This window comes from Gopherus evgoodei, chromosome 10 (genome assembly GCF_007399415.2).
Source record: "Gopherus evgoodei ecotype Sinaloan lineage chromosome 10, rGopEvg1_v1.p, whole genome shotgun sequence".
Lineage (NCBI taxonomy): Eukaryota > Metazoa > Chordata > Testudines > Testudinidae > Gopherus > Gopherus evgoodei.
Window position 1 is genome coordinate 4,834,750 of NC_044331.1, and position 19,761 is coordinate 4,854,510.

Below are 19,761 nucleotides of genomic sequence, written 5' to 3' on the forward strand. Positions count from 1 at the left end.
CATAAGCAAGTTTTGAACAAAAGCTTTGACAAGGTCCCATTATGTGAGTTTTGTTCTTCCTTTACATTATTGTTTACAGCTCATTGCCAGAGGGAATGCATACTGCATTAGATGGACCAGAGTTCTTCTCCAATATGATTCCAAGTAACTTTTGCATGGTCAGTAAATACCAGTGTTGTGCAACATTATGAAAGATGCACATCTTAAAGGGTTAATTGTCCTTGTACAAGAACTCAGAACAGCAAACATTTACAAATAGGTACTTCTGTCACTTTTTAATTGCATTTGAATTTGCCTGATCACTTACAGACCCTGATCGTCAGACTGTAAGAGTATGCACATTGTAGCATTTCCAAATATTTCCCTACTTGATACGCCCACCATGTGACATGCAAATATAAATACCAATTTGTACACAAGTTTTCAGCAGCCTGGTCTCAACCTCTGAGTACGTTAATAAGAACTGAAATACTGAAAATCAAGCCCATTGGTCAATGTTTGTACAGTACAAGAACATCAATGAACATCACATCTGGTTTTGTTGAATGAATATATATATATATATATATATATATATATATATATATATATATATATATATATATATATAAAAAAAAAACAGCATTTATAGAAGATCAGAGCCACAATTCATCTATGTAAATGGGTTGCAATGAACTTCAGAACAGCAAAGGGAAGAGCAAAAAAGAATGATCATATCTAGACTGTAAAACAGATTATTGTAATGAGCAGAAATATATAAAAAACTTTATTTGCGATCCTCAATGGAAGAAAGAAAAGAAGGTAGCCAACAATGGTCATTGACACACATATGTTTTATGTAAACTTATGAGAGAGCTATCTTTGCATGACTATTTATATTATAAATTACTTGTAAAACTTCTATGTCTTCATATCTGACTCAACTGCACCTTAGTAAAAAACCTAGCTATGCCACAAAATGCTGGCTCATGAGAAATCTGCAGCGCGTCATGGATTATTGCTTCAGCGACATAATGACAACATAAAACTAAGACTAGAATGTTGGAAAATGTTTGCGTTTTCATGCACCAGATACTGGAAGACTGCATCTGTCATGCAAGAGAGACTCTCAGACTTGATAGACAGAGGATAGCAATGATTATAAATTGCTTTAATAAAATTATTTTGCTTGTTGAAAGTGCCTTTTATTCAAGGATCTCAAAGCACAAAATTTCAGTGTAAAAGTGCTAATAAATCCCCAGAATGACAGTGGAACCAGATCACGGGTTAGGGAGTACGATAGGCCTGAAAGGGATTCATAACGGAAAAAATAAGGGTACACTCCCAAGGAAACTGAGTGTAGCAGAGCTAAACAGCTGTGTTGGAAAATAATTCGTTATCTTGCAATTAAGAACCAATTTTCACTGAAAACACACAGGACATTGGGTTAATAGATTTCTTTAAAAGAAAATCTGTTTTGGCTATTGAAACATTAAAAGAAAAGAACAGCTGTTTTATCAGTGAAGACAGATTGCATGGAAGAATCAAATATCAAAACACAGATTAAACTAGCATTTATTTCTGTTCTATTTAAATTTTCAATAAAAGTAAATGAAATTACATTCAGAAAAATATTGTGTATAATGAAATATTTAATGTAAAGTGGTAATTCTAACATCCTTTTAAAAATGATCATATTCTCCTATACATTGGAAGTATACATCTTTAAATGTTTTATCAATTACATTTTTTTTTTACAATTAACAGTACACAAAATACTCCACTCACCATCCATGAATTCTGTACACAGTGAAATTCTGTTTTCGACAAAAAAAGCGCCATAAAATCCTATGATATAAGATGAGTCACACTGTAAAAAGAAAAAAGAAGCCTATTAAAAAATCCTCTGCATAAAGACTACAGACCATCATAATTAGAAGTAAGTGTTATAAAAAGAATACCTTATAAAGGATTTCTAATTCCGACATTATCTGCTTTTGGAGTTCCAGTGTAATATCTAAAGGTATGAGCTAAAAATATAAACATTAGAAACATTATCTGTTCCGAAATAAAATACAAGTAAATTATATAGAATTAAAATCAACTGCATATATTGATAGCCTGTATGTGAAAGAGAATGTGGGAGCCAGAAACGGCAGAGAAAGGAAACTGGAGGCCAAAGGACAGAATTAATTACTTTTAAAAGTTAGTCACAGGTTAAACTGACTAAGTTTGGCCACACACGTTCCCTAAGGATTAGGAAGAATACTTTACTTAACAGTATTAGGCAGCACCGCCTAATACAGTGGTTCTCAAACTTTTGTACTGGTGACTCTTTTCACACAGTAAGACTCGGAGTGTGACCCCCACCTTATAAAAAATGGAGTTTTTAATTTATATTAAACACTATTATAGATGCTGGAGGCGAAGCAGGGTTTGGGGAGGAGGATGACAGCTGGTGACCCCCATGTAACAACCTCCTGACCCTCAAGAGGTCATGACCCCTAATTTGAAACCCCCTGGCTTAACACTTTGCACTTATAAAGACATCTTTAATTCAAGGATACTATGGCACTTTTATATATATTCAACCAAACCTAAAAGATACCTCATTTTACAGACAGGGAAGCTTGAGCACAGAAAGATCACGTCAATCAAGTCTGTGGTAGGCGCGTAGACAGAGTTCAGATCAACTGATTTCCAGCCTGGCGTGAGCATTTTTCAGCTGCAGCTGGCCATAAAACACCTAAAACTCTGGGACCCTGATAAACTTTGCAGAACGTAGCCAAGACACTTTACATATTCTAAGTAAGTGCTGTAGCATTTGAATGAATTCTCAGTGTGGATACCACTGTAGGAGCACATGCGCCCCATGCACCAGAGGCCCAAGTATTTTGAATTGTGGCGTATGTCATGGACCGTGTATGTGTCCTGTGCTGCCTTATGCTCCAGCACAAAGGATAAGAGGCAATGACTCTCCCTCAAGTCCCTCACAATCTGAAGACCATGCTGCTGAGGACTACAAAAAGCAGGGATGGAGGACAGGTCGTGGGATCTGCACTGACTACAACATCTCAAAGAACCACACTTACCATTGTCTCTAAGTATGTGTTAGTATGGATCCCACTGCGCAGGACTGGCAAACTGTACTCCTTCTGGACAGTAAGAATGAGGCACACCAGGGGCATTAGTCAGCTAGCAACTGAAGTACAGTTCTCTTGAATCTGGCATGAGTACTAACCACCACCACAAGGGTGTAAAGTTTGACCAATATCAATGGCTTTCTCCATATTGCTGCTTTGCAATTCTCAGATACTTGTATGTTTCTGAAGCAGGCCAAAGACACTGCATATGCCCTGGTGGAGCACGCCCTGATGTCTGGAGGGAGAGGCTCGCCACCTAACTGATAACAGGAGATGCACTAAGTGATCCACATAAAGATTTTCGCTGATGAGATGCAAAAAGAACAAGGAGTACTTGTGGCACCTTAGAGACTAACAAATTTATTTGGGCATAAGCTTTCGTGGGATAAAACCCACTTCATTGGATGCATGCAGTGGAAAAAACAGTGGGAAGATATATATACACAGGGAACATGAAAAAATAGTGTTGCCATACCAGCTACAATGAGACTAATCAATTAAGGTTGGCTATTATCAGTAGGAGAAAAAAAACTTTTGTAGTGATAATCAGGATGGCTCATTTCCAACAGTTGACAAAAAGGTGTGAGTAACAGTAGGGGGAAAATAGCAAGGGGATACAGCCAAAAACACATGAAGAGAAAGATTACACATTTTGGTCCTGTGATAATAGAGCAAAGTTCTGGAAATGTCCAAGGTAGCTTCTTCTTTTCTGGCATTGAATGTGGCTTCAGGGAGAAAATGAGTAAGTTAATTGACTACTTCAGGTGAAACTCCAAGACAACCTTAGGGATGAATTTAGTGTGTGGTCTCAGAACCATCTTGTCCCTGTGAAAGATGCATAGGGAAGTCTGGCCATAATGGCCTGGAGCTTGCAGACCCTCCACACTGAGGTGATGACAACCAGAAAGACTGTCATAAGGGTAAAGTGATTAATCAAACAATCCAATAATGGCTCAAACAGAGATTCCATAAACGTCAGGACAGAGGTGGCCAACCTGCGGCTCTGGAGCCACATGTGGCTCTTCAGAAGTTAATATGCGGCTCCTTGTATAGGCACCAATTCCAGGGCTGGAGCTACAGGTGTCAACTTTCCAATGTGCTGGGGGGGTGCTCACTACTCAATCTCTGGCTTTGCCACAGGCCCTGCCCCCACTCCACCCTTTCTGCCCCCTCCCCTGAGCCTACTATGCCCTCACTCCTCCCTCTTCCCCCAAGAGCCTCCTGCATGCCACAAAACAGCTGATCGGGAGGTGCAGGGAGCGGGGTACGGGAGCTGCTGACATATTATTGTGGCTCTTTGGCAGTGTACAATGGTAAATTCTGGCTCCTTCTCAGGCTCAGATTGGCCACCCTGTGTTACGAGGACAATGTTGAGATTCTATGTAGGAGGCAGGTCTCTAACAGGTGGGTAAGTAAGCAAGAAGTCCTTGAGGAATCTCAATACTGTTGGATGTGAGAATACGAGTATGACTGTATTGGAGCTAGCATGGCGAAATAGCTGCAAGATGGAATTTGCAAGGACTATGTGTAAATGCAGCTTGTAGTTGAGTATCCTGAGTTTCAGAGCCTCTGCTGGGCTCTGGATTATGTTGGAGTGCTCATATGGAGATTCATTTCCATTCGGAGGCGTGGATCTTCAATAGATGGTTTCTTGCTCTGTATGAGGATTTCTTGAATTGGTTGAGAACAATCTGTCAGCAATGTTCAAATCAGCCAACATCCACACTCTGAGGTGCATGGTCTGAGTACAACATCTGGCAGTGGTTCTCAGACATTACATCTGGGCAGAATGAGAGATGGGTGGGAGGCTGAATAAACATGGGCAAAAGATGAGAGCCAAAACTGCCTCAGCCAGAAAGGAGCTCTTAGGATCGACTGTCTGACTTTTGATATCACCCTGGAGAAAAGGGGAGTCAAAGGAGAGATGCCTGGTGATCACCATCGCAGGAAGATGTCTGGCAAAAAACACAGGCCTATGCCTCCTCTGGAGCAGAAGTACGGGTACTTGCAAATGCCTTCTGAAGCAAACAATTCTATCATGGGAATATCCCACTGGCAAAATATGAGTGCTGTGATGGACATCTGCCGTCACCACTTGTGGTTGGTTACCATATGCTGACTTGAAAAGTTTGTCAGGTTGTTGCTGATTCCTGGAAGAAGTAGAGCCAATAGGGTTTGCCCCTGGTGAGGACATCAAGTGCACAGTCTGCTGGCTTCCCGGCATGAAGGGGAAAGGCGAGTGCCTCCTTGCTTGTATATGCAGTACATTAATGACGTGTTGTCTGTCCAGTTCTACGACAATGCAGGCCACTGGATGACCCTCAGCTCCAGGATGTTCAGATGCAGCCTCAAATTATCCTGAGATCAGGTCCCCTGAATCTGCAGATGATCCAGATGGGCACCCTAACCTGCCTCTGAAGTGTCTGTGATGAATGTCATCATCAGGGAGTGGGGTCAAGAAGGGAAGTCCCTTCCAGACAAACTCTGGGTCCATCCTCCAGGTGTGGTCCTGCAGGACTTGGAGCAACATCCCAAACAAAAACATTTCCATCTTCGATTCACTGAAAATGCTGAAAAAAAACTGGTTTCAGTTTGACATAAATTAATTTTTTTTATAAATTTTCAGAACTGCCAACAAACCGAAAAAACCAGTTATTCTCTTAACTCTAGCTGGTGCTGCTTCTCTACCCATGTTTCCGTGAGTGTTATTATGGCTGGCATCTGCCACATGGCTCAGGTCCAACAGTTCCCCATTTATGGGGAGGACTATTCTGGCTGCCTCAGGAGCTGTCAAAATATCGAAAGGCTTATAAGTTTTCTCCAATATGCAATAGGAAGTCTCTATTGCCTGAATCTTAGCAATTCTCATAAGAAGCTCTTAGAATGACAGGAAGTCACCTGGCACCAGATATAGTGCCAAAGACATGCTTCATTGGGCAATGAGGATGACTGGCCCTTTGGTGGCAAAACAGGATGCTGTTGTGGTTCTTCTGCCCCCATGTGTTTTTTTCCTGGAAGTCTGGCATAGGTGGTCTGTACAGAGAAGTTGATGGACAAAACGATCTCTTCCTCTTCCTTGAATGTTGTGCAGCACTGGTGGAGTCAGCTTTGGTGCCAGAGACATCGGTGCCATTGCCAGGTCTTGTCTCGATGCTGATTTTTGGCGTTGCTTGATAAAACTGGCTTGTTCACGATCAGCATTCTGGAGCTAGTCTCCTCAGGACCTGAAGAAACCTTTGAATATTGCTCCAGGAGATGAAGTTTCAGCCACAGGTCTCACAACTGACGTATTCTTGGGGAGAATGAAAGGCATTGTATATGCTCAGTGCATTGGACACTCCTAAGCAGAAGAGGCACTGCTATTCCCATCTTTCAGTGAAATTAGTCCATTGCAAAAGGGGCAGGACTTGAAACCCACAGGTTTCAAATCTGTCACATTGAGTGGGACTGTACAGGGAGTCTGACCTGTGAACATTCAGTCAGATGGGTTGATTTAATTCACAGAAGTCATATGTTAATGGATCAGAAGAGTCTTGGGGCTTTTATTGAAGAGAGTTTGAGAAATTTAGCCAAATCTAGGAACTAGTGGGTCAGACCCTCACCAGCTTCCTTCTTACAACCATAGGGGTTAAGAGGGAACCAAAGGAGGTCCATGGCAGACCCACCCTTTGCATCTTTGCATAGGAGCATAAGGAGGCACAGGGCGCATGCACAGCCCCAAATGACAAGGGTATTCAAAAGGCTCTTTAACTTGTGCACGTATGCACCTTCAGTGGAATCCAGAATGACACATACCCCAAGAACAATAAGGATTTACACTGGATGCCAAGGTCGTGTCTGGAGTAACCGCCTAACAGGTGTAAAATTTAAGCTTCCCTGGCTCTTGCAAGTTCACTGAGAACTTCATTCTTGGGTGGTTTTGGTACTAGGTTTGATCAGGAATTTAAGTAAAATCGTGAACATCTGAATTAAGCTTAGAGCTGAAGATATTTGAGAATGACTGAATATGGCTGATGTTAACACAACCAATATGTCTCCTCGACTCCCTCATTTAAAGACCATCTATAAATTCGAGTAATACCCTGGAAATTCTGAATAGAAGCTAAGGAGTGCTTTTACGGCTCACCATTTTCAAACAATACAGTCAGTGTCTATGAAAGGGAGGCACTGAAAGGCAGAAGTATTTATGACCCATGTGGGTCTAGCCAGGTTGAAGATTTGCCACACTCATTATTTTGTAACTTTTATTGTCTTTGGAGAAATAAATAGCTATCTTCAATCTTGGCCTTTTGCACCATTGGTTCAAAAATTAGAATACTTGTTATGTAACATGAGTAGGTCAGTTATATAGACAGTTGCTCTATTTGCCTTAGTGGTGGCAAAAACAAGGAAAGAAGTGTGTGAAGTTAATTTTCTTTGTGGCCTAAACAGGTCAACTTAGTCTCAGCTTTTGTAATTTCATTTTGTTTATTATTTTATGGGTGTCTTAAACGTGTCATTTGAATTTATGAGAAGAGTTGAACCTGTTATTTTATCTTTTGTATTGTGATTACTTAAATATTTGTGCTAATTTTGTTGAGTGTTATAGTTAATTACTAAGATGCTACACTAATACATTTGAAATGGATTGACACTAAAGGCATGTTATCCTTAGTCTTATTTTCCCTACCCATATGCTATCTTATAGTTAGATAGAGCAAAAGCAGTACTTTTGCAGAATTCACAGTACACAAAATTATGTGTTGCATATACTGCTGATGAAACAAAATAAAGAGAGAGACCATTTCCAAACATACATTTTAGAGTATTGATGTCTGTGTAAAAGAAAAAAGCATAGTTTCCATCAAGAGTTAGCTTCGGGGTTGTTTATAAAGGCTCTCACTAAACTAAATTGTAACTGTAATATAGGGCTGCCAAGAAACATTTAACAAACTTCTCCAGATCAATAGTCATTTGCCAGCAATATTCACTTACATTTTTCAGTCTGAAAAACTTAAAATAATTTGCTGGAACACTGACGCAGTTTACCCATTAACATATTAATGTGTTTAATCCTACTTCAAATATATAAAGATTAATTTTCTTTTATTAGATACCACGGACAATAAAAAGTCTCCCTGTTCTCTGCACTGAAGCTTTCACTGACCTAAACCTTGACTAGTTAGCATGGTTGGTTTCAAATACAAACACCAGTATCCACTCACCCAAAACCTGGCATCCTATTGTTTTGAATTAAACTATAATTACATACAGAGTCTGCATTATAATGTTAAAGATGACCTGCAAAGGGATAACCCTACAACTTCTGTATGTACTTCATCCCCATATACTCCAAACAAATAAATGATGAATGGGGAACCTAAAACAAAAAAGTTACAAAAGTCACATGCCAGCTCTGCTGTGACAGTCCAGAAGGCATCGCCAGGAAACAGTAGATTAGATTAGGCAGCCAATACATAGGGGCCACAGTAAATGTTGCATTTTCCACATTACTAAAGAGGCCACTTTTAACTGTATTCAAACACATATAACTGGCTGTTTTGACCAGCACGGTTCCATTGTGTCTGAGCTGGAGCTGGTTGGCATGACTTTAGAAAACCTGAAGAGGAACATATGTTTAACCATAATTTATCATCTGAATAACACCATTTTATTTAGGGCTTTCAGCACTGTAATTAGGCCAAAAGTGGGGGGAAAAAGGCTGCACGTTCTCCCCTAAATCAGAACATAAAATCAGAATAATAAAATATTAGGGTTGGAAGAGATCTCAGGAGGTCATCTAGTCCAACCCCCTGCTCAAAGCAGGACCAACCCCATCTAAATCACCTCAGCCAAGGCATTGTCAAGACTGACCTTAAAAACCTCTAAGGATGAAGATTCCACCACCTCCCTAGGTAACCCATTCCAGTGCTTCACCACCCTCCTAGCGAAATATTTTTTCCTAATATCCAACCTAGACCTGTCCTACTGCAACTTGAGACCGTTACTCGTTCTGTCATCTGGTACCACTGAGAACAGTTTAGATCCATCCTCTTTGGAACCCGCCCCCCATCTTCAGGTAGTTGAAGGCTGTTATCAAATCCCCCCTCACTTTTCTGCAGACTAAATAAGCCCAGTTCCCGCAGACTCTCCTCTTAAGTCATGTTCCCCAGCCTCCTAATTGTTGCCCTCCGCTGGACTCTCCAATTTGTTCACATCCTTTCTGTAGTGGGGGACCCAAAACTGGACACAATACTCCAGATGTGGCCTCACCAGCATTGAGTAGAGGGGAATAATCACATCCCTCGACTGCTGGCAATGCTCTTACTAATGCAGTCCAATATGCCACTAGCCTTCTTGGCAACAAGGGTACACTGTTGATTCATATCCAGCTTCTCATCCACTGTAATCCCCAGGTCCGTTTCTTAAGAACTGCGCCTCAACCAGTCGGTCCACAGGCTGTAGCAGTGCATGGGATTCTTCCATCCTAAGTGCAGGACTCTGCACTTGTCCTTGTTGAATCTCATCAGATTTCTTTTGGCTCAATCCTCCAATTTGTCTAGGTTACTCTGGTCACTATCTCTACTCTTCAGCGTATCTACCTCTCCCCCAGCTTAGTGTCATCTGCAAACTTGCTCAGGGTGCAATCCATCCTATCATCCACACCATTAATGAAGATGTTGAACAAAACCAGCCCCAGGACTGACCCCTAGGGCACGCCACTTGATATCGGCTACCAACTAGACATCAAGCCATTGATCACTACCTATTAAGCCCGACAATATAGGCAGCTTTCTATCCACTTTATAGTCCATTCATCCAATCCATACTTTTTTAATTTGCTGGCAAGATTATTGTGGGAGACCATATCAAAAGCTTTGCTAAAGTCAAGGTATATCACGTCCACCGCTTTCCCCATATCCACAGAGCCAGTTATCTCATCGTAGAAGGCAATCAGGTTGGTCAGGCATGACTTGCCCTTGGTGAATCCATGTTGACTGTTCCTGATCACCTTCCTCTCCTCCAAGTGCTTCAAAATGGATTCCTCAAGGACCTGCTCCATGATTTTTCCAGGGACTGAGGGAGGTCTGTAGTTCCCTGGATTTTCCTCCTTCCCTTTTTAAAAGATTGGCACTATATTTGCCTTTTTCCAATAGTCCAAAACCTCCCCTGATTGCCACAAGTTTATAAAGATAATGGCCAAAGGCTCTGCAATCACGACAGCCATCAGTTCCGTGAAGGAGTCAAAGTCTGCTTTTCTGAAGTCCAGGGTCCATATTCTGCTGCTCTCCTTTCTGCCTTTTGTCAGGATCCTCAACTCAACCACCGCATGCTTTCTCTTTGTCTGTGCTCATGCTTCTTTTGTGCATAGTTCCCTTGCAACAACAGGGTTTTGTTTGCAGCTAGCAAATTTGAAGGTGCCGTCTATGTGGGATGGGACACTGCTTAACACACCAAGAGGTCATAATTTCCCATGCCCATTACTACTGACACACAAGCAAAATAAATAAGGATCTGGCAGCACTCTTCACAACTGCAATGCACCTAGCTTGAATGGGCTGAAAGAAAATGAAATTTAAACTCTACACGCAGACAATAAACCCTGCAGCAGCTCTGAAAGGACTGGTGTGGCAAAGAAAGGAAAAACTGTGACCTGCTCCTCTGGGACATATTGAGAGGTTAAATTAATCAAGTATAAATTAACTCACTGTGAATTTACTCAGCACCATTCAGCACATATAGGAGCAGAATGGTTCATCTGATTTCAAGGAAACAGTTGTGGGTCAATCCTTAATATGTGGCAGGGTTGGCAAATTCCTGGGGAAAACCAGTTTAGGACAGGTCTCTGGTAATTACTAGCTTAAGCCTGGTTTAAACTGGGAAACTGGGGGAAACAATTCCATCAACATCTAGGAAGTTCATCAAGCACAGAAAGCATCTTTTCAACTTTTGGATACATCCATTCATACTTGAGGAATCGGCTCGATCTAGCCACTATATCAAGTTGGTCTTCTGCTGCAGAATGCTACACGGCCAAACAGACTTGAACTGGTATCTGCAACTGCATGCCTCTGACTGCTTACTGCTTCACGCACACTACTCTCCATTACTGTCATTTTCATATAATCAAGTGTTTTCAACTTTTTCAACATATAATATCGAAAACTAAAATGAGTCATAATATGTATATCTTCTTGAGAAAATATCATACAAAAACATAAATATCACAATAGTCAGTATTATAATTACATATATTAGTATTATGCCCACTGCAGTTTTACTTTTTATTCGTATAACCTTAAATTAATACACAAATTTACTGTCATATGTAATCACAAGTTGAATAAGTAACTAAAACGAAGTGTCATGTGGTGTGCATTAACAAAACAGCTTTTAACACAGAAAATGCCTTAAACTGGGACTAATTTTTCCCAAGGCAGAAAAAAACATGATTTAACACCATGCCATTCCTGACAAATGGGGAAAAACTCAGGTGCTAATTGCAACTATCTACCTTCTAGAAAAAGCCAAAGCCAGAGTCGGAATGGTGGATCAGAAGTGTCTGACCCAACTGTGGCTCTCTCAAAATTAGCAGAGATGATGATCCACAAGTGGATCTATAGAGGAGAGTTCTGGGAAGGAGGCATTTTATTTAATGACATACCTATGATGCTTAACAGTGGAGTATCGGAGCAGCTCATAAGCATTAATAAATTCTGCCTCATGCCACTACATGGTAGGAAAGTAGTAGTATTCCCATTTTGCAGATGAGAAACTGAGGCACAGAACTGTTCTATGAACACACACACACACACACACACACACACACACACACACACACACACAGAGGGAAAGGAATTGGAACACTGAATTCAGGGAGAAAGAACCAGGAAACAAATAAGAAGAGGGAGCAAAAGGCAGAAATGCAACACACACACATCCTCCCACACACACACCCTCAGTCTACCTGAAGCCCGTCTACACTGCAGTTTTACAGCCCTGCACTCAGGCCAGCTAACACAGGCCAGCCACGGGTGTTGAATTGCAGTGCAGACGTACCCTAAGTGAGTTACCTAAGGTCACACAGCTACTTTGTGTAACATCTGCATTGAACCTAGATCTCTTGTCTACGAACCACAACAGGCTCCTTCCCTCTGGATGGAATGACAGAATGCCCCAATAATGACAGTAGTATTAAGAATATCAACTCCTCTGCTTAAAATAAAGCAAATCTATAAACATGCTAAGCAGCGTAAAACATATGAGAATTTGAATACTTAACATTTCAAATAGGAAAGATTAAATCCAAGAGAAATACCTGTGCACATTTCCTCTGCTCTCCACTACACCTCCAGGACAAATAAGGATGAGTTGTCAAGTTAAATACAAGCAGTCAAGTGACTGAATTATAATTTACTCTGTGCTCAATTTAAATTAGTGTGAGGCTATTAAAATATCCAGTATAAATACGGCAATTCATCACAAGCTGTCATGGATGACTTCATCTATTTGCTGGAGTGGCATACGTTCCACTAAAGGGAACGAGAGCAAAATCACAGGTCAAATTAAGCTGCTATTCTGTTTTAATTCACTTATTTAATCTGTGGCAACATAATTGTCTTTTACAGTATGTACAACTCAAAGGAAATTTGGGAGTATTATAGTCAGTATACAAATGATTAATCAAATGGTCCATTTAAATGCTAGTTTAAGAGCAGCAAATACTAAAGCAGTTGAAGAATGACAGTCAACCACAATACACACAAAACTAGGATTTTTCATCCACTTTTAGATGGATTTTTTGCCCAATTAGAAAATAAGTAATATTAGGAAATCTATTAAATCCTCCATGCATTATCTAGCTGAAAAGTTTTTATGGAAAACTCTAATGGTGTAGAGGGCTTCAGTCTGAAACATGTACTTTTTTTCTGCTCAGTCTACTTGCAATTTTCAAGTCTATCCACCAGCACAAAGCACCTAATCAACAGGTTTCCCAAGTGTTAACCTGGGTTGTCAAATCATTATGTAATATTTACATTTAACAGAAATATACTCATGTAAGAATAACTTCACACATTTGTAGCCCTTTCCATTCAGAGATGACCGTGTCCTCTGTTATTTGTCCGCTTTACACTGATCAATCCTCACAATGTTTTTATCAGGACAAAGGCCCTAACCTCATTTTTTAGATGGGGAAACTGAGTCAGGGTAAGTGACTAGCTCAAGGTGACAGAGCAAATTAGTGACAAAACAGGGACAGAGATGCAGGTTTCCTGATTCCTACGTTTGCAACCATGATATTATAAACACATGACAATACGCACATCCCGCAATATAATTTTTGAAAGGGCAGAGAACATGTACATTTTAATTAATATTGATAAGGACAATCAAAGTAGTAACATTTAGCAATCAAAATCCAGGCTAACAAATTCACAAGATACCCCTTGGAGACTGGTCAGCTCCTTAGGGCTTGAGGAAAACAACCAGGTGAGGTTCTTTGGAGGGAAAGGTTTTCTTGCAATGAAAGGTGGAGGGGGGGATCAGTCTCTCTTGCATGTAGTTAATCCTGACAAGCCTCTCCCTCCTCCAAGAACTGTGCCCTCACTTGCTCCACCACCTCCTGCAGACAATTTCTGACTGTTCTCATAGTGGGATAGAGGCAACATGCCTGAGTAACTTTGTGCCATGGCTGGGATGGAGGGAGTCTCCTCTGTAAGTGGCTTGGAAGAGATCTCTCTCAAGGGAGCAGGAACATGGAAAGAGGCAGGACTCCCACCCAGCGAGAGATGGGGGCAGAGTTCAACAGGCAAACATTTTAGCCTTTAAAAGAGAAATAATCTTGGGGAAGAACATTTTCGGCTGCACATTAAAAAAAAAAAAAGTTTTTTCCTGTTAAAATTCTTGTTCAGAATTACTTATACAGAATCACCCCCATGTTTGTTTATTGTGACTATGGCGAATTCTTGTCTTTTCCATTTGATTGTCACGGGTTTTGTCAATGACAAACGCAATCCTTGAAAATGTTTAAAAAAAAAAAGTCGCTTGTTCAGTGTGCTTGTGCAAAATTTGTTGAGCTCATCTCCTCTCTGAGTTCCACGTTCTGGACTCTCATTCAGAGATTCATTAGACTTCAAACATTTCCTGAATTCAGAGAGCCAGTTGAGAAAGGGTGTCAGCAAACATTTGCTCTTCTCATATGCACTGGAATTTTCAGTGGATCATATCAAAATACGTAATTATGTATTTCATCTTTTTTACGCGAAATACAAAAGGATTTTTTATCTGCCCCACAGAAAAGGTCAGAGGCAAAGCTGGGAAATGTTATTAAAATATACATGACTGAAAGCACAGAAAACCAGGGCCCAATCCTTGAAGCCCTCAGTGCATGGAACACATGCTGAAGTCAGTAGCATTCCCTTATGGAGGTCTTCTAGCACAGGCCCACAACCAGAAGCTCCATTTACTTCAATTCACATGAGCAAACTGTGGCAATGTTGTTTTCAGAAGCTAGGCTGCAAATATGCCCGCCCCCGCCCCCGCCCCCGCAAAATAAAATTCAACACAACTCAGCGATGTTAGAAAAAACATTGGTTAGATACAGGATGGGAGAAAAGAGTCCTAATGAAAACCTTAATCGTACATAAATTTCTAAGTAATTTTCCCATAAATTAAGTAAACTTTTTCTTTTTTTAGTTACCTATTTAAGTTGCCAAACCATAACAAACACTAAAAGGAAAATGTCTTCCTGAACTTTTTGGACTGTTTTTAAGTTTTAGTGGTATCACAAAAACCATATGTTTAGACTTGGCTGATAAGTAAAGGAGGAACTTATTTTCAAATATTTTGTTTTAAAATATAAAATTGTATTTGTTATTCAGCTCTACATATGATGATGTGGTGCAGTGGAATCAGAAATAGTTTTCATTATTTGTTAACAGCTTTCAGTCAAACTTCGGTCCAGATTGTCACTTATTTTAATAAATACTAGTAATTCAATAGTAACTTTCAGTGGAGGTTCTAAAAATGCTGACACAGGGAAATCCACGCTTGGATACAAATGATCAAAGGAAAATTTAGGAAGACTATGAAGAAAATTTTCAGAACAGCAAGATCTCTTAGAAAGCAGAATAATCTCCCAAGGGAAATAATCATCTCACAAAGCACATGAGAATATACTCTACAGAATGCTTCTGCATCAGCAGAGGAACAAATAGGATGACCTAGGAGACCTTTCTACCACTTATTTCTGTAATTCTAGGATTCAGGTGGTAAAGCAGAATCATTGCCAACTGGTTTTTATCCCCATGGTACACCACAGCTATTCTCAGGTTTACCCACTTAACCTACATGGGGGTGGGGAGGGAATGTAGTGGTGCCTGAAGCACAATGCAGAATAATACCCCAGCTCCCACCATATGAAACCTGGTCATCTGGGAACTCTGTGGTCATTCTGATTTGTTAGATTATGCAATGCGATTTTCCTACATAAAGTTCTGTGACTGTTTAACGCAATGAAGCAAATTAAGATCTGATAATTATAAAAAGGAAGAGGAAAGAAACCAAAGTCAAGATTAAAAAACAAAACAAAAAAACCCAGAAAATTACTACGATAGCTTACCTTTACTGCCAGTATTTTTCCACTAGGGACATGATATGCTCTGCATGAGGGAAAAAATTAAATAACTTGAGATCCTGCAAAATTACCTTTATACATATATGCAACCTATATATAAATAATTTCACATTAACACTTTTACTGGAAACCAGTTTCCCTATAATATTTCCAAACAGCAAAAGTATTTCAAGGCATCTATGTCTAAAAACAACTAATCAGAAAAATGAATTTATGTACAATAAAACTTTGTAGATGATCCACCAGTTTCCACATGATGTTTATGCATGTTTTGTAGATAGGCACATACATAAGGAAATTTTATACTGTATAGTAATGTGGATATGGATATGAACAGACTTGCCTTTAGAGTTTATTACTAAGTAATGCAAGTATGATATAAACCCTTGTGATGGGGCACCTGCCCCAAACTAGGCTCTAAGGGGTTAATAGAGCCTTGGGAGGCTGCACAGGAGGCAGTCAATCAGAGAGGGGTTGAGAGGAGCAGCCAATCAGGGCCAGGCTGGCCCATATAAGAAGGGCTGCAGACCACAGCTGCTTCAGTCACTTCCTGGAGCTTGATGAGGGAGGAAGACTGGCTGCCTTGCAGGCTGAAGGTAGCAAGCACTCCAGACAGAGCAGTGCTGCAGGTAGAGACCCAGGGAGCTAAAGGCAAATCCTGGCGGACTGCAGGGATCGGCAGGCTGAGGCCCTGAGGCAAGGGCAATGAGAGTGCCAAGGGCCACAGGGACGTGTCCCAGCGAAAGAAACTGAGAGGCTGGAGGGGATGCAGCAGAGGGCTGCCATCTACAGGGTCTCTGGGTCAGGAGCCAGAGTAGTGGGCAGGCCTGGGTTCCGCACCTCCTCCTACCTTGTCACTGAGAAAGTGGCCAGACAATTGGCTGCAGAAGCCACTGAGGGAAATGGCTGGACAGTGGACTGCGATACTGTCCCCCTGAAGGGAGGAGTACAGACTGCGGCAGAGCCAGAGGGCTGTGTCACGAAAAGGACGTTGTGATCCTGGGAGTGATGTGGGTCCCTGGAGCAGAGTGACAATGGTGAGATGTCACCAGAAGAGGGAGCATTGGCTCACACTGGCTAGCAGAGCTGATTCCGCAGATGTTCAGCAGGGGGCGCCGCAGTGGTGAGTCACACTCCATCACAACTGTATTCATATTCTTCATATTCATATTCCATACATAGTCTACATATTCACAGCACAAACTAATCCTCTCTAATCCTGTAGCTATTTTGAGAGTTAAGACAAAAGGGCACCCAATGGTGGGTGATTGTTCATAGAAATCAAAAGACTAACCAGAATATTAGTTAGTGAAATCAACATTCTGCATCTGTCTATAGTATAATTAATATCTGTATTATAACAATGCATCTACACCTTAAAGTCTACATGTACTTGAAATGATTTTGCACAGTAATCCAAGAGCAGTTTGTGTCAATTTGTCTCACAAAATATTTATAATTGGCTGTTATAAGATGAACAATATAATCCTAACCTTATCGTTCCAAGAAACTAAAGAAGTATGAGAAACATTCTACATATACATTTTGAATATAAACACAACCATTAAAGCTTTTTGCTTCAGAAATTTTAATGTCTAGTACTGGTTTATTGTACTTTGTACAATATTGTCATATATGTGGCATTAACTTTAATGAATTACAATACCGTGTAGCACTATATACCACAAGAACTATCAATGAAGAAAAAACTTTAATAGTTTTGTTCCCATGCAAAATTATTCATAGTATAGGACAAGAATATCATTTACTCTTATATTTTTAATTGTTTGCATAACTTCTGTTAATGGCTTGGGAGCTTAAAAAGCTCATTTAAAATGATCTTAAATCAACAATTTATGGGATAATATTGATAAATATGTGAACAGCATAAACTTACAGGAACTGACAATATTTTACATAGTATGCATCAAAATCAGTATTATTTTAATGTCAGTTTAAGATGCAGAACACAGGATTGTCAGATGAAGCTATAACTGAGAGACTGACAGTTGAATGCATAATAAATGAGTCAGGTGGCGTAGAAGAACTATTCTGTAACTATGGATGAACCAACAGTGGCAAAACATTTTGACTTTAAGATCAACAGAAATGATAAGAAAATGAACAGGTTGAGATAGCATGCTTAACGTCTGTTAGTTTAATATGTACTGTGCTGGACAGTTTGGCAACTTAATTAGCTTGTCAAGAAAGCTGATCTTTTTTCCATAAGAGAGGTTTCCTGTTTCCAAGTGAATTAAAAGGAAGACTTGATTATTTAATTATGATGCACGCTAATTCATCCGTGGAAGTTTGGGTTACATTTCCAGCAAAGGGCAGATACCTGGTTTGGTTTACAGAGCATTTAATTATCATTGAGAACTGGACCACAAAGGAGACATCATGCCCATGGGTACAGTGTGTCCCTTGATTTTGCAAATGGTATGCTACCTGGGAGAAAAGGAATTTGTTTACTTCAGACTGATATGGCATCTCAGTTGTCTTGACCTTCCTAAAAACAATAACTGTAAAGTGATTAATGAAGTCTGAATAGGAGCTTTGGTTACACCAAAAGACAATGGTACACCTTGGCAGTGTTTTAATTAACAACTAACACTTCAAATTAGTCTGCATTTGCTATAGTAATTAACTGTTCCAGTGAGTGTGTGTGTGGAGAAAATATTTTTGTTAGATATTAGATAGAACAGCCACGGGGAATTAACCAATCTGGCTAGTGTCATATCCCAAAAAGCCCATAGAATAATGTGCTTACCCTGAAGGTTTGTTTTTTCTTTACATTTGTTAAATGTACCCACCACCCAATCTATGAGTAAATATGCAGAGATTGAACTAATATTGTATATAAATAAATATACAGTGCCATTCCAGGAGACAATTCTTTACACATCTTGCTGTCACCCAAAAGATAAAGGCTTGAGTAAACGAGCTTCATTGTGCTAGAATGTGACATGTGAGACCAAGATAGGTAGCAAGTTCAATGTTGTACACTCTCAAAGACACCCCAATGGCCCAATTCTGCAAGGTGCTAAGAACTGATAGCATTCAGCACTTGGCAGGATCCGGTCTTGGATCGGCAGAGATACTTAATTTAAATCTCTTCCACTGAAGTAAAGCAAAGGCAATGGCTGTTGCTTAATAGGGACAGTTCTGATGCAAATTCTGATGGTTTAGGATGTATTTGAATAATGTGAGAGAGCTAATCTAACTAGATGTTGCGTGAAAGTGTGAAATTCTAAAGATTTGCAATAATTTGATAAATAAAAATAAATATAGAGGCGCAGGTAAAAACAATATGCAGTGAAGAATAGATTTTATTCCATATCAGCTTTTATGTAGCGCAGACACACACTTTTTAGTTGGCTTTTGCTCTTAGGGCAAATTTTTGCTATAGTAAAATATCTGTGCAGCTCCCATTGACTTCAGTAAGAATAGCTTGCGCAGAATCTATGGCAGAGTGTGGCCCACATGGAGGACAGAAGGCCGTCTACCAGTGTCCAGAGGATTCTACGCTAAGTGGAACTGCAGAGCAGTGTATTACTAAAGATGGTCTCACTTTTTAATATTTTATGCATCAGGAAGCCTCAATAATGAATCACAGGCTTCCTCAAAACTACAGCACGTCCAAAAAATTTCTGTGAATAGACATTTTGCTAAAAGATGCATTTTAGGGGCTCTGAAACTATTATCAAATCTGTGTGGAATTTGACAAATAGTTTTGGGAGGAAATAAATAAAGCCATGGGACAAAAAAGACCTTATTTTTTAAATTGTGTTTTTAAGTTGAAATGTTTCATTTCAACCAATTCAAAAATTTTGTTTGGTGTTTTCATTATAAAATAGCATTTCAGCCAATTTAAAAAACAAAACAAAAACACAGACAAGGGCAAATCAAAACAAAACACCAAAAAATGTTTTGGTTGATGCAAAATATTATTATTCACTCAGTGCTCCTTGCTATCTCTCAGTGTAGCTGAGGTCGAATATTATTTTGTTTACCTTCACTTTT

The 19,761-nt window shown here is 39.9% G+C and overlaps 1 protein-coding gene across 8 annotated transcripts in view; it reads right to left on the reverse strand.

Annotated features, from left to right (window-relative positions):
• The window catches only part of MAP2K5 (mitogen-activated protein kinase kinase 5), a 189,437-nt gene that overhangs the window by 112,210 nt on the left and 57,466 nt on the right, over positions 1-19,761 (reverse strand). For all 8 annotated transcript variants that reach the window (XR_004002314.1, XR_004002315.1, XR_004002316.1 and 5 more), the window contains 3 exons: positions 15,724-15,763; positions 1,941-2,009; positions 1,768-1,849 (listed from right to left, as the gene is read on the reverse strand). Coding sequence is in view for 5 of the 8 variants with exons in the window: in XM_030577578.1 (XP_030433438.1) it covers positions 1,768-1,849; positions 1,941-2,009; positions 15,724-15,763 (191 nt within the window). In the remaining 3 variants the exon portion in view is untranslated. The remainder of the gene's footprint in view (positions 1-1,767; positions 1,850-1,940; positions 2,010-15,723; positions 15,764-19,761) is intronic.